The following is a 21,911-nucleotide window of genomic DNA, read 5'->3' as shown; positions in this document are numbered from 1 at the left end:
TGAATCAGTCCACATGTATACTAGACCCCATACTGCCTTAGCCCATTGCTCCTCTAAGAGTAACATCTTACCCTTAAGAAATTCATATTCTCTCTTTTTTTCCTCTTCTAGGGTCTTCCAAGGTATCTCACGTCCCTTCCTGCTTCCCAAGAGAGCAGGGACAAAAAGGCTACTGTTTCCTGCACTAGGCAGGTGTCCCCACCAGCCTGGGAAGGAGTTCCAGGGTTGTGGTAATTAACATATTTTTCTTAATCTTGCTTTTAAAGTTAATCTCCAAAGCATGAAAGCAATTTGCCAGTTGATTAAACTGTAAGAACACAATAGCTTCAAGGTGAGGGCAGCGCTGGTGAATTGAAAGGCATAAAATTGCTCATTCTGTGGAAAAAAATACCTTACGGTGAATCCCAACTTGTACGAAGTTAAACACTTTAAATTAATCATAAGGATATTTTGGGGGGTAAATTAGCAATAAATCTAATTCTGTAGAATTTCAATTTCTGAGCAAGTTGCAATCATTCTTTGATCTCTTCTAGGGGACAAAATGGGAGCCCATTTGAGAGCTGGGTCTAGGATCACTGTCTAACAGGAACCTTCAGGAAAAGGGACTGGTAAGGTTCCCTGACACATGGCTCTGGCTGAACCTTCAGCTGGACAACCCAGTATCCAGGGCATCAAGAAGCAAGCATCTATGAAGCTGCATTGGAAAGAAAGCACAGGGGATTGGCATTTTCTACATTAGGTGATCTGGGTTCCAAATGGCCAACGCTGAGAGAAGATTCTAGGAAATCCAGACCTCTGTGTCCTCTGGAAAGAGGGCATTCTAGCTACTTGCTGTGTGCTCTCCCCAACACCTCACTGCCCAGACAGGCTCAAACACAGCCACCTGCTCCATAGGAGACACCTCCCTGGTGACCAAATCTTAGGGGAGATCAGAGGAACTTATCTCTCTCACACATCTGTTGTAACTGGAAATGACAAAAATTGACTGCTTTTATTTTTTAAAACAATACAACCAAACTCAACAAAAAGAAGACAGCAATGTTTTTTTTTTTTCCAAAGACATGGGTTGAAAATTCTAGTCCAGATAGCAGAAATAGGAATGGTACTTGTTTCCAGATAAGTTCTATTGTTGAACAAAATTATTTTTCTTATTCAAAACAAACGCGATGTAGCATTGGGTATCCGATGGAATCAGTCATGGAGTCGGTCTTTAGACTTTCTTCTTTTGGCCAGTGAAACCTTCCATTGACTCTAAGATACCCAAGTATTCACCTATGATCAGTCCTGTCTTGGCGGGCAAGAAACTAAAAAAAAATAAAAATAAAAAAAAATAAAAAGTAAAATAAAAGAGAGAGAACCAAAAGAATAAACCTTCTTGGTTACCATTCATGAAAGCATCTTTGCTCAGCTGAAAACTATCATTGTTTCTTGCAGATGTAGTTAAGGCTAACAACCTTGTTATTATATAGGGGACACTTGCTCAGGGGGTCTTTATTTAGCTTTCTTGGCTTTACTTACCTTTTTCAATTCACTTCTCCTTTCATTTCTGCAGCATCACTAACCTACATAATTCTGAGTGGAAGCAGAGAAGTCTTAGGCTTGTAGGCATGGACTTTGGAGGTAGAGGCATCTGGCTGGACTTCTAGCTCTGTCATTTGCAAAACTAGCCCAAGCAAATTACTTAGCTTATAGGCCTCGGTTTCCTCAAAGGCATCCATCTTTCCTTCTTGGACTACCATGAGGACAAGATGCAACAGGTCCTCACACCTTTGGCAAGACCAGACTAACATGGTTCATCTCCTCTATCCCCACTTGCCCCACAGACACCCATGACCATCACTCGGATATAGCACTGTTGATCTTGACCTTCAACACTGCAGAATGAGGAAATGTCAAGGCAGGTCCAGTACACGGAGACCTGTCCTAGAGTAAAGAAAAGGACTCTGCATTTGCTGTCCCCTGTGGGGGCTCCCCAAGATCTCCAGGTGGTTCACGTCCCCGCCCCAACTTCAGGTCTCTGGATAAGCACTAATTTCTTGGGGAGTCCTTCCCTAGCACTTCACTTAAGTCTTAACTGGCTCCCCTCTGCCTCCTGCCCCGAGATTCCTTTTCTGGCTTTGTATTTCTTCAGAGCACTTATGACGATCAGCATACCTTTCCTTTTCCTTTACGTTTTTTTGTGTGATTCTTTCCCACCACCCACTCCTAAGAAGGCAATTTCCATGATGATAGTTCTTTGCTGTAACACCAGGTCCTGGGGTAGTGAGTGGTAAATGGCACACACATACACAGCTCTCTAAATGTTTGCTAAATGAATGTTTGAAGAAGTGTTTCACGTGATCCTCTTCCCTGAGCCTCTTCATGTTTCCTCTGTCCTTCTCAGGAACTGTCTAGCCCTCTTTTCATAGATGACTCTGAACTTATGTACATTAAATGCAAGTACAACTTCCACATTTATTCAGAGTAGAAAAATTACGTCCCATATTCTTAGAGCTTGCCTTTGCTAGTAGGCAAGAAGTATTCACTGTGTGAATACATGCACTACCTGATCACTATGTACATTACACTCATCTATATCTACAGCTCTGACAAACACTGTAAATGAAGAAACTGAGGCCTGTGGAATCTGGGGCATGCTAGGAATCACAGACTTGGTAAACAGCAAGATAATAACCCTGGATTTCAAACTGTTTGTCAGAGACACTTCACCCTGCCTCAGACATCTTTCCACAAGCCATATTGATCCCTCCTGTGCTAGGTGAAGCCTGGAAAAGGATAGGAGGTAAGAAAGACTTTTGGTTCATTGCACAAAGTATAAGGCCCCAAAGTCAAGGTCAGGCACTAATCCAAATACCTTAGAAATTTGTGGTATAGATAAAATAGGTAATAGATAATAAATCTAGTGATATAAATAATAAAATCTAATTATATAAACCCTCATTTGATAATGAGAAAATAAATTTCCTTATGCAGGAAGGGCAATGGCTGCTAGTCAAGTGGTGAACACAAAGCATTGTATCTATGTTCAAATAACTGAAGAATTGTAAGAGTCAAAAGGAATGGAATTACATGTACAGCTGGGGACAGGGCTAGAACCAACCAGAAACAACCTCGTTTCAACTCGACAGGTCAACAGTGGAAAGTGCAAAAGAAAAAACCCTATGATGAGAGACATAAATGACCCATCAAGTCTAGAAGATGTAGTGAGATGATGGATGAGCTACACCTTTCCTGTATCTGGGCCAAATGTTCCTAAGCTGTAGCTGATGAATTTCAGCCCTGAAACCCAATGGAGAGCACAGAAGGATGGGCAGAAATGCTCTTCGTGCTTTTAAGAGGTGGTTTTCTTTTAGTTTTTTTTTTTCCTTTGGAGTTCTTTAAACATCTTATTGCTCAAATTTATGATCTATTACCAATTTTATCTGAACCACAATTTTCTGAGGTTTTTGGCTTACTGTTTGGCCTTCATCTTGGGGCCCTAAACTTGAGTAAGCCTGGACACAAAATCTATTCCAACATGATGGGAACAAGAAAAAGCATCTCTCCCAAACACACAATTTCAATCTGCTCCCAGTTAATTCAGGAAATCCACTGCTAATAATAATGCAATACACTAAGGTAGCAGGGAGGGTCCAGCACTTTCTTCTTGACTCATGGGAGGAATAGCAGCTACGGAAATTTTGGATTGTATCAACAAATGGGGTCCAAAGCTGGGATCATCAGGACATAGATTTTCCCTTTTAAAATTAATTAAACAATTTTTTTAAAAATGGCTCCTCCTGGTATGATTTGGATTAAACTGTTGATTGTAATGTCAGGGAAGTAATAGAAAAACTGATACTGGTACCTTTTTAAAAACAACATGAGGTATATAAACTTTGGAATACACAAATACAGCCTTTCCTGAAGAATAGCATCTACTATTTTTCTGACTGTATATTCTGGATCCAGAATTGGCAACAGGAGAGGACACCTAGAGTATAAACAAACAAGCAAACAAATAAAACCCCAATTAACAAATTAATAAAAACAATTCTTTCAAAATAGGAATAAGAAAGTTGTAAGACATTATCACTTATTTCGTTTCCTTTCAGATTTCATCTATTTCTGTATTTATTCTTTTATTATCAACATGGTGATTTAAAACACACCTAGAATATAACATAAAAAAAACGATGAACCTGATGAAGACACTGATGTCACAATAACACTGATATGAAACCATATCAAACAAATGTTGTAAAACAAGTCACTGGGAACAAATGGCCTGCTGTCTCCGTGACATATAGAACTGGGCATTTGTGTCAGCTACGGCCCCAAATTGACATGTCAAAGCCTGGGTCTTTGTAATTAGGTCATGAGGATAGAGTCCTCATGAATGGGTTTAGTGCTTGTTATGGTTTAGATATGAGATGTCCCCAAGAGCTCATATGTGAGATAATCCAAGGATACTCAGAGGTGAAATGATTGGGTTATGAAAGCCTTAACCTAATTATTGCATTTGTTAACTTGAATGAATTAACTGGATGGTGACTGAAGGCAGGAAGGGTGTGGCTGGAGGAGGTAGGTACTAGGGGTGTGCCTTTGGGGTTATATTATGTCCCTAATGAGCTTGTTTTAGTCTCTCTCTGCTTCCTGGTAGTCACATTCTGAGCTGCTCTCCTCTGCCTCACACCAGGCAGAGAGCAATGGAGTCAGCTGTCTAAGGCCTGAGACCTCTGAAACTGTGAGGTAATAAACTTTTCCTCCTCTGATATTGTTCTTGTCAGGTCTTTTGGTTATAGCTGTAAAAAAAAAAAAAAAAATCTGACGAAAATAGTGCCCTTATGAGAAGAGCCACAATAAAGATGATCTCTCTTTCTGTGTGTGTGTGTGTGTGTATGTGTGTGTGTGTGTCTCCCCCTCCTTCCTCCAAATTATGGTATAGCAAGAAGAAAGCTGCCATATGCAACTTTCACCAGATACTGGATCTTGGACTTCTAGTCTTTATGTGAGAAAGAAATTTCTGTTGTTTAAGCCACATGGTGTATTCTGTTATAGCAGCCCAAACTAAGTAGAGTTTCCCTCAATGAGTTCTAGTCCTCCTGGAATCAGGAAAGAGGGTTGAATTGGGGATTGGATGGCAGAGAGGGACGGTGGAAAGGACAATCTGGAAGTTAAAATAGCAGATCTGGGGCCACAAGATGGTTACTACAACTACTAGTAGCCTTCATAAAGCATCTGCATTTGATTCAGTATGTTAACACAAACACATGGGAAGACGGAATTCTGACACTACTTATACAATCAGGCTGAATGATAGAAAGACATCTTCTAAACAACTTTAAAAAACAGATAAAACAGAATCAAATAGATAGCCAATCATTTCTAACGATGTTGTTTCCTTAAAATCAAAAGGCATGCTTACCTAGTCATACAACCTTCAAACATTCCAGTTTTTATAAAAAATGGGCACACAATTGTAGTCTTAATCCCCTTTTGTTTTAGGGCAAATGTTTCTACAAACATAGATTCTGCAAAACCAACGGCTGCAAATTTACTTGCACAATAATCTGAAAGAGACAAACAATACTTATGTACATAGGTGTTATGGCTTAGACATGGGGTGACCCCCAAAAGTTCATGTGTGAGACGATGCAAGAAAGTCCAGGGTGAAGTGATTGGATTATGAGAACCTAAACTTAACTGATGCATTAATTCATGACAGGAATTAACTGAGTGGTAATTGAAAGCAGGTAGGGAGTGGCTGGAAGAGGAAGGTCACTGGGAGTGTGTGCCTTTGGGGTATATATTTTGTCTCTGATAGCACAGCACTCTTTCTGCTTCTTTTTTTTCCTCCCTGCTACTTGAATGCCATGTTCTGAGTTGCTTTCTTCCTCTAGACCTTTCCGCCATGATGTTCTGCCTAACCTTAGGTCCAGAGCAATAGAGTTGGCCATCTATGGACTGAGACCTCTGAAACCATGAGCCCAGATAAATATGAACTTCTATAAAATTGTTCTTGTCAGGTCTTTTGGTCACAGCAGTGAAAAAGCATACTTGTATTGTATTATTGTATTTTGCTTCGTTGTGCTTCACAGATATTATCTTATAAACTGAAGGTTTACAGCAAGTTTGCATTAAGTCTATTGGTGCCATTTTTCCAACAGCTCAGATGATCATATTTTTAGCAGTACAGGTTTTTTGTTTTGTTTTGTTTATTTTGGTACTGCAGTTTGAACCTAGGGGTGCTTCACCACTGAGCTGCACACCAGCTCCCCCCCTTTTTGTTTTTTTGAGATAGGGTCTTACTAAGTTGCTGAGGCTAGACTTGAACTTGTGATCCTCCCGCCTTGATCTCCTAAATCGCTGAGATTATATGTGTGCACCACTATACCCAGCAGCAGTGGGACATTTTTAAGTTAAGGTTAAAAACATAATGCATGGGGTTGGGGTTGTGGCTCAGAGGTAGAGCGCTTGCCTAGCATGGGCAAGGCCCTGGGTTTGATTCCCCAACACCAATTAAAAATAAAATAAAGACATTAAAAAAAAGAGTACATAATGTGTGATTTAAAAAAAATATAATGCTACTGCACACTTAATATTTTCAGTATAGTGTAATCTAACTTTCATCTGCACTGAGAAATTAAAAAAAAAAAAAAACAAACCCATGTGACTCACCTTATTGCAGTAGCCTGGAACAAAACCTGCAATATCTCTGAGATATTCTTGTATTCCATAGTTTTTAAATGGAATTACATTAAGGTTTACTCATAACACTAATAGCAGCAGAAAATGTGACAACAATTTCAGAGTTCTTCTGATCTGGGCCTAGCTCCACTGGAAGGAGGAAGAGTGAGTAGGAAGAAATGTGGTCAACAGAATGTCAGATGAGAATGACCAACTCCAAGATGAGAATGACCAACTCCAAGATAGGAAGGGCTGCAGGGGTGCTCCTATAGGCCACACTGCTAGACTAATTACAAGTTAATGACTGTCTGATCCTGTGTTAGCTGTTTCATGGGGCACCATATGTGCATCCTGAACCTATCTCAAAAAACTTCAAGTCCATTGGGACATAAAGACATCCCTAAAAGGAAATAAACCTTCCTACGTGACTTCCTAGTCATGTAGGAAGCAAGAGGGGTCAGCAAGGGCTGTGATAATCAGACCAAATTTTCTTTCAACTATGACTACCTTATTATCATTGTGATGAGTAATAACCTAACTAGAATTGAAAATGGAAAATGACAATTCTCATTATTATACTGATGTTTATATATATATATGTATGTTTATATATATATACACACACACACACAAATATACACATACATAAAATCACATTAAACAAACATTCTAAATGTTTAAAATAAACTGATGAAAACAAACTGCTTGCTGCCTCCATGAGAGGCAGAATGTAACTTCCAATTATAACTCTTCCACTTCCAGAAAAGAAACAAAAGGACTTCCTAGCTTCAACTGCCATTTTTTAAAGACCTTGAAAATGCAGGGGGAAGTGGGAGAATGGAACTAACATAGGTTTTGAGCATTCTGTCCTTAATCATCTTTGCTTCAAGAAAGTACTTGGACATTCAATTCGCTGAGTGAAAAAGATTTGGAGAAATGGAATTGAGGTGGATTAATACTTTCTTTTGCTTCACGGTCAAAAGGAGAATACTTACTTGCTATGTTTTGATGCGGCTGTTACAACTGACAAGAGCCAGGTAAAGGTGCCAGGTATGGGACTGTCAGACCTCAGGGGTGCATAGACAGAGGTAAGAGGCTAGAGGGAGGAAAAGGGGACAGGAGGGTCTGGAGCAGCTTCTAGGATGATCTCAGACATCTGGTGTAAATGCAGCTCTTTGAGCCCTTAATTCCTGAGATTCTGGTAAGCAGAAAGATCAGAGGACACACAGCATCTGCATTTTCAAATAGTTCCCTGGGGAGGGTGGCTGTGACACAGCAGACCAAGACTCACTCTGTGGGAAATACACATCGTGGGAAACAAGTCTTACACTTAATTTCTCAGGTGAGCTGGGGGTGGACAAGTCTCATCTTTGAAGACAGAGACATTGTGTCAGAAAAAGGATTAACAGCAGTTGTAAATATTCCTGAGTGATTTCAAAAGCCTGTGATTTATAAGACATGTAATAGAGAGGTATTAATAACCTGTGATGAATTCTAAAAAGGACAGAAGGAAGTCCAGGGTCCAGGGAGTACAAAGTGGTGATATTCTGAGTGGATGGGTGGTTCTGGAAACCCTATTCATGTCACTGAAATGCACTGAACTAACATGAATTTGTGAACCTTGAGCCTTGACACTTGGCTCAAGTGGTTCAGAAGTGCCTGATCACCAAACTATCTCATTTGTTATCTGAGTGTTGCTGCTACAGTTCTATTACATGAGTTTACATTGATCTGTGCAAGCCAGGACCCAGGACAGTTGCTCCAGAGGACTGCTGGTAGGGTGAGGTCAAGATTTCTGCTCCTCCTAGTGTCAGTTCCTGAATTGGGTCTCTTTGGCCAAGGATCTTAGTTTATCCCTTTATCCCCTGTCCACAGTGTGATGAAAATGACTATTATGTTCTTTGAGAGAAGGCAGGTAGTCTTCCTTCCCGGCCTGCTGACAGTGCCAGGTGAATTTAATTGCTTGGGCACAACTGTACTGCTGGGTCTCTGTCTTTTAAATTCTGGGGATTGCATAAGACCTAATGATTCCAAAGGGCATAGTCCAACTTTGTTTATCTGATGGGCAGTTCTCAACCATTTCTCTTGTTTCCTAAGATTCATTATACTTTATTATTAGGGTTATACAGTCAATGCTGGTTATTAAGAACTACCATGTAAGTTAGGGTTATAAAGAATTTTGCAATTATGAAATATATTTCTCTTACCTGCCAGCCCATTTACTCCAACTAATCCAGCTGAACTTGAAATGCAAACTAAATGTCCATGGTCATTAGCAATCATGGCAGGTAGAAAGGCTTTATAAGTCTAAGAAGAGCAAAGGAAAACTTTTAACACTTAATACCACATTGTATACTTTCCTCAGATATTTATATGATACTTATGATTGAAAATGATTTTAGTTCATAAAAATACCTGAAGGCACTGGAATATAAAAACTACAACACCTGGAAAGTTAATTATTTTAACCTGATTAACATGTTAAATCAATATTTTACTAAGGCAATTCCACCATTTTGAAAATTCATGCTTATTTTTGTGTTTGCATTTGAGCTTTAACAACACAATATTAAGACAACAATTGAAGCAGTATAGGAAAATCAGCTGTGGCAGCTGAAAACTAAAAACCAAGGAGTACTTAAATGATATGATTGTTAAGTTATATACTGCTTTTTTTCCTTGTTGGCTTATTTAAAGTTTCAATTTTTTTTTCTAACCATTATAAGATAGCCTGCTGTTGACAACTACTGAAAAAGAGCATTTTGTTTTAAACTGAAACTCACCTCTACTTCTTTCATTTTTATTCCAATTCATAAAATAGATTATTTGTTAGAACTTATGTTGTTCTGTCTTAGTCATGTAGAATACTTTTACCTTCCGCTTCTTTTTTCTTGTGGTACTGGGGATGGAACCCAGGGTTACTCCACCACTGAGCTACACCCCAACACTTTTATTTTTTTTATTTTGAGACAGGGTCTTGCTAAGTTGCCGAGAGGCTGGCCTTGACCTCTTGCCTCAGCCTCCTCAGTCGCTGGGATTACAGGCGTACACCACTCCACCTGGCTAAAAACACCTTCATATTTGATTAGGAATCTGGAGAAAGGACGTACAGGGGAGAGAAATGAGCTGTTGGAGAAGGCATTTCCTGTAACAAAGCAGTAATTAGTCACATATGTGGAAAACAATGTTAAGTAGAGGGATCTCTCACAGAGGTCAAGCCCTCTTCATTTGCCTGCAATGCATTAAATTTCAGAAATGAACACATAGCAAGAGGTGGAAAATCAAAACAAAGAAAAGGAAACAGCACAGCATAATAAAAAGCATCCTGTGTTCAGGATCTGCACGGGTCCCTCTGCTTCTCAGTTGGGATGCTGCCTTTGAAGGCTGGGAGCCTGGCTGTCTTACAGCTCTCTGACCCCCTGGTAACTAAATCACACACTTTGTGCCAGGTCACCTATAGGCATTTGAACTTTCTAGAGTGAATGGAGAGCATGGGAGGGAATTTCAGGGGCCAGGGAAACACTAGCATTTAAGGAACAACTCGCAAGAAAAAACTAGTAAAAAACATAAGGAGAACTACCATGTAAGTTAGGGAAGTTCTCCTGTGCCCTCTTCCTGCTTTTCCTCCTCCTTGCCCAAGAATGAGGAGCTGTGTCCAGGGCTGGAACAATTGGATCCAAAGCTGGGAGAGGCCTTATGAGGCCACATGCTTGGTGTGAGGGCCCCGTGATGGCTGGTGTCAGCAAAGGCCAGGAAAATGCAACTTATGGGCATGGACACATCTCTTTGGAAGGCAGGGCTGTGTCCCTTAGCACTGGTGGCACATGGTGCTACTGGGAGAACCACTCCTTTCTCTACTAAGGCACTGAGAAAGGTCTTGGTTTGCCTAGAATAGGCCTCCTATTAATGGTGCCCCCTTTATTTTTGAAAATGTCCCTGCTAGAGCCAGGTGAGGTAGCTTATGTCTGTAGTTCCAGTTACTTAGGAGGCTGAGGGGGGATGATCACTTGAGTCCAGGAGTTCGAGACTACCCTGGGCAAGTGAGATCTCATCCCAAAGTAAATAAATAAATAAAATGTCCCTGATGAAGCCTACTGTAAAGTTGTAAAATTACCTTGGTCATGCCACACATGTGGCCTTGAAAAAATTTTTAGCCGGGCGCAGTGACGCATGCCTGTGATCCTAGTGGCTCTGGAGGCTGAGACAGGATGATCATGAGTTCAGTGCCAGCCTCAGCAAAAGCAAGGTGCTAAGCAACTCAGTGAGACCCTATCTCTAAATAAAATACAAAATAGGGCTGGGGATGTGGCATAGTGTCTGAGTGGTCCTGAGTTCAATCCCTGGTACCCACCCCGCCTCCAAAATTTTATGTTCTATGATCCTTATACATCTTACAGAACTGTTTTAAGGAATAGACCATCCCTTGATATTCAGGGAGAAGGACTGGTTCCAGGATCCCCACAGATACCACAATCCACAGATGCTCAAATTCCCTGTGTAAAATGGCATATATTTGCATATAACCTATGCACATACTCCCCTATATTTTAAGCCATCTCTAGATTACTAATAATATCCAACACAATGTAAATGCTCTGTAAATAGTTGTTATATCGTGTTGCTTAGGAATAATGATGAGGAAAAATTTAGATTGTTTTCAATATTTTTGATCTATTACTGGTTAGATCCATGGATGTGAAACCTGTGGATACAGAAGACATGTGAGCTTCCTGGAATAGTCCCCAGACATTTGCCACAATCAATAAATGGAAATCTGACCATTAGGACGGTTCTGTCTCTGTAGGATTCCCTGAACAGAAGTTCTGGAGTTAGAGATTAAATTGGCTCAAAAGAGGATAGGTGAGTGATCCAGGACAAGACCCAAATTAAGGTGTCTTGTCCTCAGTGACAGAGTGCTTCCTTTGCATGTGTGTGGCCCTGGATTCTAACACCAGCACTGAAAAAAAATTAAGATGTCTGTGCTTTATTGAAAGTCTGATAATGTTAAAGAGCAAGAGGAAAGTACAAAAGTACTTTGCAATGACTAATTTTACACGTATTATGAGAAGAAAAGTAATTACCCATAAATGTGCTTTGAAGTTCACATCAAATGACTTTTCCATAAGCTCATCTGGGCAGTCCAGGAAGTTTTTGCCTGTTACGATTCCAGCGTTATTGATTAGGATGGAAACATCACCAACTTCTTTTTTAACCTGAGTTAAATAACAAGAGCAACCCCATCAAAATAGGAATTCCTTACATGATTTGGGTTTGATTTTCCCACAGTTGTATATCTTTTTCATCCTTAACTCACACTGAATTTTTGCATTCTAAAAAGTTTGTTTTATTTCCTTTGAGATGTCGACTGCACACTAGAGATCCAAAATCGGATGCTTTTCTTCTTCTTTCTCCCTCTGAGATTAAAAAGATTCCATTGCTGAAATGCTACTTTCCTTTGACACTTAGAGCTGTTCTTCTACTCTGTGATTATACCTTTGTTTTATGCCCTCTGTTAGCAGCTTATCATTTTAATTCATGTGAGGGGGCATAAGAATAGCCTTATTATGAGCAAATAGCATATAGATCAAGACCTATCACACACAGAGATGGGAGAGAAGTAGGGAATAAGCAAGAGAAAGAAGGATAATGTAGGTTTTCAACACACAGCACAAATTAGAATCTGCCTGCCCTGTTCTTATCAACGGGCTGGTTTTCTTCTCTCCATCTCAAAATTTCAGGTATTAGATCTGTGAGTCATGTGTGTTGCTGTAATATGGGTTAATATAGGCATTCAATCATTTTTATTTAGAAAACCAAAATTCTGGGTGTAACACTGGAGCCTTTACCCTTTAACAAACCTTCAGTGTGTAATCTTGGCTTTATGTGAGAAGTGGACAGAGGCCTTTCTAGGATTGATGAGAGGAGGTGGGACTGTCCCTGTGTTCTCATCTGTGTTCTGAATTTCATCACTGCAATTCAGACCACACAGCAACAGCCCTGACCCATAAAGTCAGAGGGAACCACCCACTGTAGTTGCCATGTGTTCTTACAGGAGGCTCACAGAGGTGCCACTTACATCTCCGGCAGTGTGTGTGTGTACATGTGCACCTGCCTGTATGGATGACACAAAGTTATCACTGCAGTATGGCAAAGGGGACCAGGTGTCACAGAGGCCAGGCAGAAGCTGCCATCTTTTTCATCTGCTAGTCATCAACCAGGAAGGCCTGGTTCTTGGCATCAGGATGAGGTGTGTTAATCATTCAGACTACCTGGGTCTGTTGCCAAGGAAAAATTGTGGATGAAATAGAAACTAGGGGGAACCTCAATTTTAAGCTAGAGTTTTCAAAAAGCACTGGAAACTATTAACTACAAGCCTGATTTGGAGAGTGGCGAAAATATTCCATAAAATCCAACTTGGACAGCTGTCAAGGCTAGAAACGAGTAGATCGTTCCATTTGAGGCCAAAGCCAAAGCCAGAGAAGGACCAGGGTTAAAAGACAGCACCAGTATTAAAGGCTGGTGTCCTAGCTCAGGGTCAGGGATGGAAAAGCCAGAGGTTACACCAAAGGTTATGTGCTATAACTATTGATGATGAATGGTAACAGTAACATGCTCATTCTTGCAATGAGAAAAATCTTGCTGGCACAGTGTTTTTTAATAAGGGCCCAGGAGTCATACCTTAAGGAGACTGCAACGCATTCTAATTCTTAAGTGATTTCCTTCCTTCCTTCTTTATTATTTTCCTTAGTGTAAGACTGAATCTGTTTAACCCTGTATGACAACTCTCCAAAGACCAGCACATGAACTGTGCCCATCTGTTAGCTGGGCTTTCCCTCTGCATGCCCACCCTATGAAAACACAAAACTGCTGGAAGCCCATTGGCTGACACGCATGTCACCATCCAGCTCCAAATTGCCAAGATGGCTGCTCTGGATTCCCTGACCACGGAGACTGCCCAACCACTCCTAACTAGTGTAGTGGGCAGTAGGAAATATCTGCTTCTCCCAGTGACCATGTATCCCAGGATCTTGAACATTAGGAATCAGAAATAAATTTTAAGAAATTTTGAAGATGCTATGATTTTTTTGAGCTGCTTAATTTAATGACACAGTAGGAGGTATGCCAAGCCACACTGACCCTAAATTACCTTGTTTAAGGCTCACTATCATTAAATATATAGTTAGGACATTCCCACATATCACATCAAGGATAAATGACAACTACCTAGCTGCAGCCTTACCTTGTGTTTACTGAACAAAATATTCTCTCATCTGAGTTGCCAAAGAGCAGGGCTGGGCCTTCTGAATTCAAGGCTAGGTCATGATCCAGGGACACAATTTTTAAACACTGTCATACTACACTAAAAATTTTCTCTTTGGTCAGTCTCCCAGGGGATACTTCTTAAGAATTCTCTGGTATGTTCTTGTTATCCAGAAAAAGAAGTGGAAATGGTTGGCTTATAAAGATGGGGAGTAATTTGCTTCCCTGGAATTCAGAAAAGCACATCATTGATTCTTTCCAAGACCCCAAAGTGATAAAAACTGAATAATGAGCTAATACTATGACATGTTGGACCACTTAAGAAGCCAAGCAGCTTGACAGAACTAATTTACAGATCCAGCGACGAGGGAGGTGATTATTGATAGAGCACTTCACAGTAACCTGCCCAATAGCTAAAAACCCTCCTTGTTTGAATATGAACCATTTTTTTCTTTAAGACTGGCCTGAGGAGTTGGTGGTAGTTCATGTAAGTCAGTCGACCAGGTGATCAGTGCTTCATGTGTTAACCACTGAGTCTGGGAGGTTGGCTGCACTTGAAGGGTGGCCCCAGCATAAAACTATGTGAGCTTGTCAGGTTTGGATCTCCACATTGTAATGGGCAGCCTGTGTATGGAGATGGTGGTAAGAAAGATATAAGATAGAAAGCAAGAATTCATGGCTGTGACCTGCAAAGCTCCCTACTAGGAGGTGAGGGAGGGAGTACCAAGGTATTGGTGGAGCATGGAAGCAGGTTGCAAAATAGCTGGGCTGCTTGCAGCAGACTGGCTTGGTTCCTCCCTCTCACTAAGTTGAGCAATTCTGAGAGCCACAAAGTGGCCCAGGAGAGAGTGATGTGTGGTGTATGCATGACTGTGCCAACAGAAAGGCAGCAGAATCCTTACAAGGCAAAGGGATGGGCCTATATGAAATGAAACAAGAACTTTCTTACTATTTGGCATATTGGAGTCCTGGCTGTGAATTTGCTATTTATTAGTTGTATTTCTTAGATAAGCTAACATGCCTGCTCAAGCCTCAGTGTTACAGTTAGTGAAAGGAAGATAATAAAGTGTTTTACTTTATAATATTATGATATATACAGAGTACTTAGCACAGTAGCTTACATACAGTAAAAACTCAAAAATCCTAATTCCCACTCCCCCACAAGATTATTTTTTGAATTAAAGGGACACTGGAGATAGGCAAATGGGCATTGATAAAAGCAAACTAACAACCAACACAATGCAGGCCAAATTATTTACATAGGATTCTCAGTACCCATAAAAAACAGTGGTCTCCAAAATTTACCTGATTGGCCACTCTGTACACGTCTTCCTTTCGGCTACAGTCACAGGTATAGGCATGCACCCTCATGGCTCCAGCTTCCCGAGCCATCTGGAGTGTCTCCTCATTCCCCTCTGAATTGATATCCCAGAGAACAAGCACAGATCCCAGGCGGGCAAACTGCAAGGCTAAGAGCCTCCCAAGTCCACTCCCAGAGCCTGTTATGAGGACTATTTCACCAGCGACGTTCTTCCGTGGCTTTGGGATCAAGCCAAAGATCAGAGCCTCCAGAATACTAATCAGTGATTTTCCTAAGAAAACAAGAAATTTCCTTGCTGATCTCAGGTTGGAAGACATATTCTGGCTGACACCTGTAGAAAGGGAGAGAAAATTTGTTCACTACATGGAGTTCTACTTTCTGAAGTAGTGAAAGTAGCCAAGAAGCTCGACTTAAACATCTCTGCAGGCTCTAGACTCAGAAGGGAAGGAACCCACAGGGACCATATCTTATCCAGCTTTCATACACAGCCCAAAGCTCTGCACATAACTGTTCTCCCACTGTGTGTTTTAGGTACAGAAATGTTTGTGAACTGAAACTGTAACCAACACACCGAAATTTAACTCAAAGGACACATTCATCATTTCTTCCCACTTTACTTTTCTTCATAATAACCTTGAGTCCTGTTGGATGATTGGACTTCCAACATCTTGGTCCTGTTGATGACATAACTGTTACTTTTCTGGTTTTATTTTTGTCTCCTTTTAGGTTTGTATTTTCTCATTTGCCCTGTGCTTCTTTAATTTTGCCTTGATACTTAAAATCTGAGATTCAATTGGACAATTGAAAATTCTACTTGTATAAAGTATTTGAAGAGAAGAAATAAGATGCCCTAAGCCTTTTCCAACTGATTCATTGTGAGTATCATATATCCATTCATAAACCCCAAGGATCCCATGCTACAAGCTTCCTGTCATTTATAGGATATAGGTCTTGACCCCTGCCCTGTCCTAGCCCTGTCCAGTTGTGAAGGCTGGGGCTTTTCTGGGCATAGGGTGATATAAGGTGGCATAGGGTGGTATAAGGTGCCATAGGGTGGTTCTGCAGATGAAGTGAAAATATTCCATGCTTGACCACAATTTTGGATCACAGAAAGAACTTCAAAGCTGATATAATATTTTTCAGATTCACAGTGCTGCTCACCAAGAGTTACCCAACAGGATCTCCCCATATGACAAAATTATTTAGAGATCCATGCTTATATCTTGCTATCAATGACTCATACTTTAGTAAGCTGGAGCCATGAGGGTGCATGCCTATACTTGTGATTGTAGCCGAAAGGAAGACGTGTACAGATAATTTGCTAACAAATAGCTGAGAAAGAAGGGAAGGTCTTATTTCTTCTAGGATGAGAAGATATGTTTAGTGCTGAGCATACTAAGCTGGAGGCAGAGGACTTCCCTGAATGGGGTGTTCTACTGAGAGGTTCAGATGAAGACACAGGGGTCAGAAGGTGGAAGGAGTGAGGAGAGAACAGCAGGTCTTCACTCTACATGCTAACTGAGGATCAATGAGTTTCTATTAATGACTATTATTATCTGGTTGCTATGCACAACTGGATTAGTCTGCATGAGGGGTCAGTATATGACTACTCTAAAGAAATGCTGGAGATACACGATTTAAACTGTTGTTACTGGTTATTCTACAGGTGAGATTGAGGATTCAAGTGGAGATGTATGGGACCTGTCCAAGGTCCCTCTGCTAATTAGTACAGGACCAGGTTGGTTCATTTGTTCTATTTATTGAGTACCAACCCCAAGGTGGTTCTACTCTAGTCTCTGTGGTGGAGAGGGATGGTAGACTTTCATTTTCTCTGCACTGGTGAGATAACTAGTCTAGTTGAAAAAACAGGTCTTAAATGGTTAACTGCATTATTAAAAGTTATGATGTTATAAATAAAAGTGTAGGGTGCTACAGGGTGGATGACAGGAGAGGTGATTTAGATGGGAGCCTGGTAGAAAGCAAGAGTGAAGGTTTGATGGGAAGTGACCTTTAAGCAGATAACTAAATGATGAATGGCAGGAAGCAGAAATATTTGGCAGTAGCTTTTCTGATAGGGGACAGAATGGTTTATATTGAGGAGATTTTGCTTTGTACATCCAGGGCTGTCCAGGGAATAAGAATCTGGTTTGGGAGACATGGCCATTCAGGTCAAACAGTGTTTTTGTGCTGTGAGCACTAGACTTTATTACCCATTATGTGAGATAGCCCTCAAACTCTCTGCCAACTTTGTTCTAATATATTTTTACAGAGGAACTTTCAGATGATTGGCTGGGCCTCCCAGCAATGCAGAACTTGGAAAGAAGGTGTCCTGAAGGAAGACTCTTGTTTTAAATACAAAGTAATGGTGCACATACTTTCTGATGTGCAAGAGTGTGGATCAGACTGTGTACAATCAGGGCTTCTTCCCATCAATACTCCTTCCATACCAGGTGACTGGGGTTGGGCCACCATGCTTGCTTTCAGGCACACTAATATTTATAGGGGTCCATGCCAGACTGACAGACATGTACTCTGTGATCTCTAGCACTGTAGTGATAGAAATCTCATCACTGACCTATGTGACATGAAAAACTCTTAATAAGACTTCACTATTCCACGGTCCCAATGTTAGCACGATGCAAGACCTAGGACCAATGCATGCTTTATCACCACCTTGGCAGAGACCTCCAAGGTTCTTAAGCAGCCAGGGGTCTCCCCCATTGGGGATTTAGGATACCTGCTATGTATCCATATAGGCAGTGAGGTCTACAGACTAAAGTTTGGGTTGGGATTTTGCATCCATCACTGTTTTTTTTTTCTGTAATTTCGGTAAAAACTATTTCATGCCTCAGTTTCCTCTTCTAAAAAGGGCAATTCTAAACTGTGGAGAATACCAATCCTCATTTCAACAGGGAACTAGATGCAGGAGTAAACGAGTGAATACAGGTAAAATATTAAGAAGCATTATATTGTCACTGCTAGCCCACATGAAATGTCTGAATTAATTTAGGGGAATAAAGGCACTGACCCGCGCTAAGCCCTTGTGGGGCGCACGGATATAATGTAATATAAAGTATATTCCTTCATAATGTAAATACAAATGCATATTTACAAACTAAATATATATTTCCATATTATTGTAAAGACTCTTTCTTAGGAAGACACCAGTGTATTAAATTGAAATTTAATCATGCTGAATACTTCTTTGGTGTGCCCATCCTACTGGTGTACAAATCCAAAAGCTGAGCTAACTAGGCAATGTAATTAGAGGCTGTCTGCTATCCAGAGCACAATAATTCTGCCCTGGGAAGGGCACTTGGTCTGGGGCTTGGGGCAGGGAGTGTGGGGTGTATAGACTGCCAACCACAGCTTCTGCTGAAAGGGATGATTTAGGGGCAGTGCGGAGCTGGAGGTGCATGCACTGAGCAGCAGAGACCAGGGATCTGGGCAGAATGGACCCCGAAACAAGAGAGATCAGAGAGGCATCCCTTTCTTAGATTGGCAGCTCATTTCATCGTGAGGTAGAGCCTTGTCCCCGGACACGGAAGCCAGGACCCTGGGGATGTTGCAGCCATGAGCTCCTCAGAGGTGCCTTGCTCTCTTACACCGGGTTCCCTTCCTGCGATCCGGCCGCCGCTCTCCCGCCCGCGCCCCCTCGCGCTTGCGGAGCGTTTTAACCCGCTGGGCCCTGGAGCGGCGCTCAACGGCGCCACCTCCTACGAAAGCCAGCTCCAAGGACCCGCGACAACTTACCCAGGCACGCTCCCCCTCGCTGCCCGCCGAGAACCCGGCCTCGTCTGCCCCAGGCACCCGTGTCCTTAGCTACCAGCTCAGTGAAGTTCAGGTGTTTATCCTGGCGCGGGCTCGAGCCTAAGTCCAAGGGCGGGACTGGCCCGCCCGCGGCGGCGGGGGTGGTGCCACCAGCGGCAGGGGTGGGATGGTCAGTGAGTCCCCGCGCGCCACGTAGGCCAGCTTTCTTTTCCCAGGCGGGTTGATTTGGGAGGAAATTCGATGGTGGAGACTGGACACGCGCTTCCGGATTTCTCATAAGTTTTAATGTTGTGACGATCAGGCTGCACCGTGGATTTTAAAATCAGAATTTCTGGGTTGGAAGGGACCTAGGTATTAGCGTGAAAAAAGTTCCTTCCCCAGGTGTGTTTGCAAAAGTACATCCCCTGAGGCTGGGAACTAGACAACAAAGAGGAGGCAACTACTCGGGTGCTTGAGGGGGCGGTCCGGGTCCTGCCCAGACACCTCTCAGCAGGGCACGGGTGCAGAGCTCCCCCCGCAGTATCTGATTTTGGCTCCTGGGACCCAAAGGCAAAGGCTTGTGGGCGTGTGGCTGGGAGCCGCTGGAAGGTGAGTGGGTGCTGGCGCGGGAGCGGTTATTGCTTTGGCAGGTGGCCATGAGGAAGAAGGAGAGGGAGACATTTGTTCTAACAAGATGAAATTGAGAAATTAAAAAAATAGAGTAAGTCACCATTGTATTCTGACCTGTGTATCGAACAAACATCCTCTTGTGTTTGAAAATTCAGAATATACAGCAATGGTGTTTATCAAGAAGAAAAAAAAAAGAGAAATATCCATTGATAAAATTAGCGAGTGATCTAATATAAGCATGTCACCACTGCAGTTGGAATGGGTGGCACAAGTAGCAGAGATGGCAAAAATATTGGGGGTATTGAGGGAAAAAACCAAGGAGGCAGGATGAGATCAGGTTTGGAATTGACCTTTGGGGCTGCTATGACCTAAATAAGTACCAAAGGCTTAGAGGAGAGCAGGTTTCATTAGCCTCTATCTGGGACAGGTTTAAGGGGAGGAGAAACTGCATATTTGTTCTTTATTTAGGAGAGAAGAAACAAGTAGGTCTTGTAAGCCTGGAAAAATAGGTTCAGGGAAGATCCTTGAGTGTCTTTTCAGTGTTTAGGAAGTTGCTTGATGAGTGGTCAAAAGTGTTCCAGTAGCTGTTCTGTAGAAAGATGAATTGGGATAGGTGTGTGTGTGTGTGCCTTAGTTTCAGGTCAACTGTCTTCACCCAGCTGCAGAGCTTCTCAGGAGTGGGAGACATGTTCATCTACTGCACAATGAGAATGCTAGACATGCATCTCAGGTGGCTTCAGGACTCACAAAAGAGGGACACCTAAGCAGACTGGAAGAAGAGACCTGGGCTGGAAGGGTCTTCCAAATGCCAAATACAGTGTTTGCAACACCTGAGAGTGAGAAGGAATGGAGGAAGCACAGAGAAATTCACTGATGGACCCCACATCATGCAGCCTGTCTGTACAAATGTGAGGATATTGGAAAACACCAGCCTTCCATCATCTTCATGGTTTCTCTGAATAGAATCCTAGGCTGTCCCTTATTTCTGATCAGAAGTTGGGGGGTGGACTTCAAGAAAAAATTTTGAGTATGATCTGCAAATATAGGTGTAGGGCATGGGGAATGCACTATTGATGCAGTTAAAGGAGCCAGATGCCCTACTATATGGAGAAGGCTCCACTTTACTTGATGCTGGAAAACTTAGGGGATTGGCCAGCATCCTGAAAGACAAGAAAGGACTTATATAAGGTTCTTTTGGCAAAGGTGAGAAGTGAGAAATGAATAGTTTATAATGGAAGATGTTTAATAAGTTGGTAGACATGAACCACATTCTCAGTTTCTTGGACCTTAAAGCCCAAAAGATGCATATTAAAAAGTGTATTGCCTCTCAAATTATAACTATTGTGAGAAAGGAGAATGTTTTCTTCATATGGGAGTGATGGAAATTATGCAGTTCTGGAGAATATATGTATCAGGATATAGAAAGTTGTACACCTTCTGATTTCATTCTACTCACAAGACTGTTTTTACCAAAGAATCAGATGTTGTTTTTTTCCTACAGGAAGAGAAATTGGGTAATGGGAATCAGAGATGGGAAAGAGGCTTCTCACTCCATTAAATCATGGAATGAGTTACCTTTTCAGGAACTAATTATATTAATAACATTTATCATTAATTTCTAAGAAGCATGTACATATGTAGTAATTCCATAACTATTTATAAAATCATGTTTTTCAATCAACAATACTCTTCACAAAATGTGACTTTAAAGATATAGCCCAACACTAAATATATGCTATGACCCAATTTCTTTTAAATGAAAACTTTACTTACAGGCATTAAAAACATTGCAAATGATTCACCAGTCATCTTAACATGTCTTATTGTCAAGCCACGGAAGTTTAGTTGATTTTAATATTTTTCCATGGAACTTTTTTTGCATTATTCAAGGTATCTATTGTATACATATTTTTGTTGTAATAAAAATGTTTCTAAGGGCCAGATACAAAGAAGTTTCAATTTTTTTTTAAGTTTTTATTTGTGCTAAGTACTTTTTAAAAAATTTTTTTATTAGTAGCTCAAAACATTACAATGATCTTGACATATCATACATTTGATTCAAGTGGGGTATGAATTCTTATTTTTCCAGATGAGAAGTTTCTATTTTAGATGGCAGACTGGAAACATGTTTTTTTAAATCCTATTTTCTTCTAAAATTCCATTGATTTGCCCAAGAAGATATAAAATTGTGAATAAAAACACAAGAGTGCTAAGAGAAAATTAAAAAAAAAATAAAAGAAAGACAAAGGAACTATGAATGAGAGTTGACTAGAGGTTGGTA

The 21,911-nt window shown here is 41.2% G+C and overlaps 1 protein-coding gene across 1 annotated transcript; it reads right to left on the bottom strand.

The window, feature by feature from the left end:
• Positions 1 to 1,026: 1,026 nt before the first annotated feature.
• Sdr16c5 (short chain dehydrogenase/reductase family 16C member 5) lies at positions 1,027 to 19,111 on the bottom strand. The gene is made up of 7 exons (XM_027932916.2): positions 19,004 to 19,111; positions 15,235 to 15,581; positions 11,751 to 11,882; positions 8,877 to 8,976; positions 5,408 to 5,552; positions 3,848 to 3,973; positions 1,027 to 1,304 (listed from the first exon to the last, which is right to left on the bottom strand). Exons 2-7 carry the CDS (start codon positions 15,565 to 15,567, stop codon positions 1,211 to 1,213), a joined length of 930 nt encoding a protein of 309 aa, XP_027788717.2. The 5' UTR covers positions 15,568 to 15,581; positions 19,004 to 19,111; the 3' UTR covers positions 1,027 to 1,210.
• Between the last annotated feature and the right edge of the window lie 2,800 nt (positions 19,112 to 21,911).

The sequence above is a fragment of the Marmota flaviventris genome, chromosome 15 (assembly GCF_047511675.1).
Source record: "Marmota flaviventris isolate mMarFla1 chromosome 15, mMarFla1.hap1, whole genome shotgun sequence".
Lineage (NCBI taxonomy): Eukaryota > Metazoa > Chordata > Mammalia > Rodentia > Sciuridae > Marmota > Marmota flaviventris.
The sequence above is the reverse complement of the archived record's forward strand: the minus strand, read 5'-3'. Positions and strand labels throughout refer to the sequence as shown.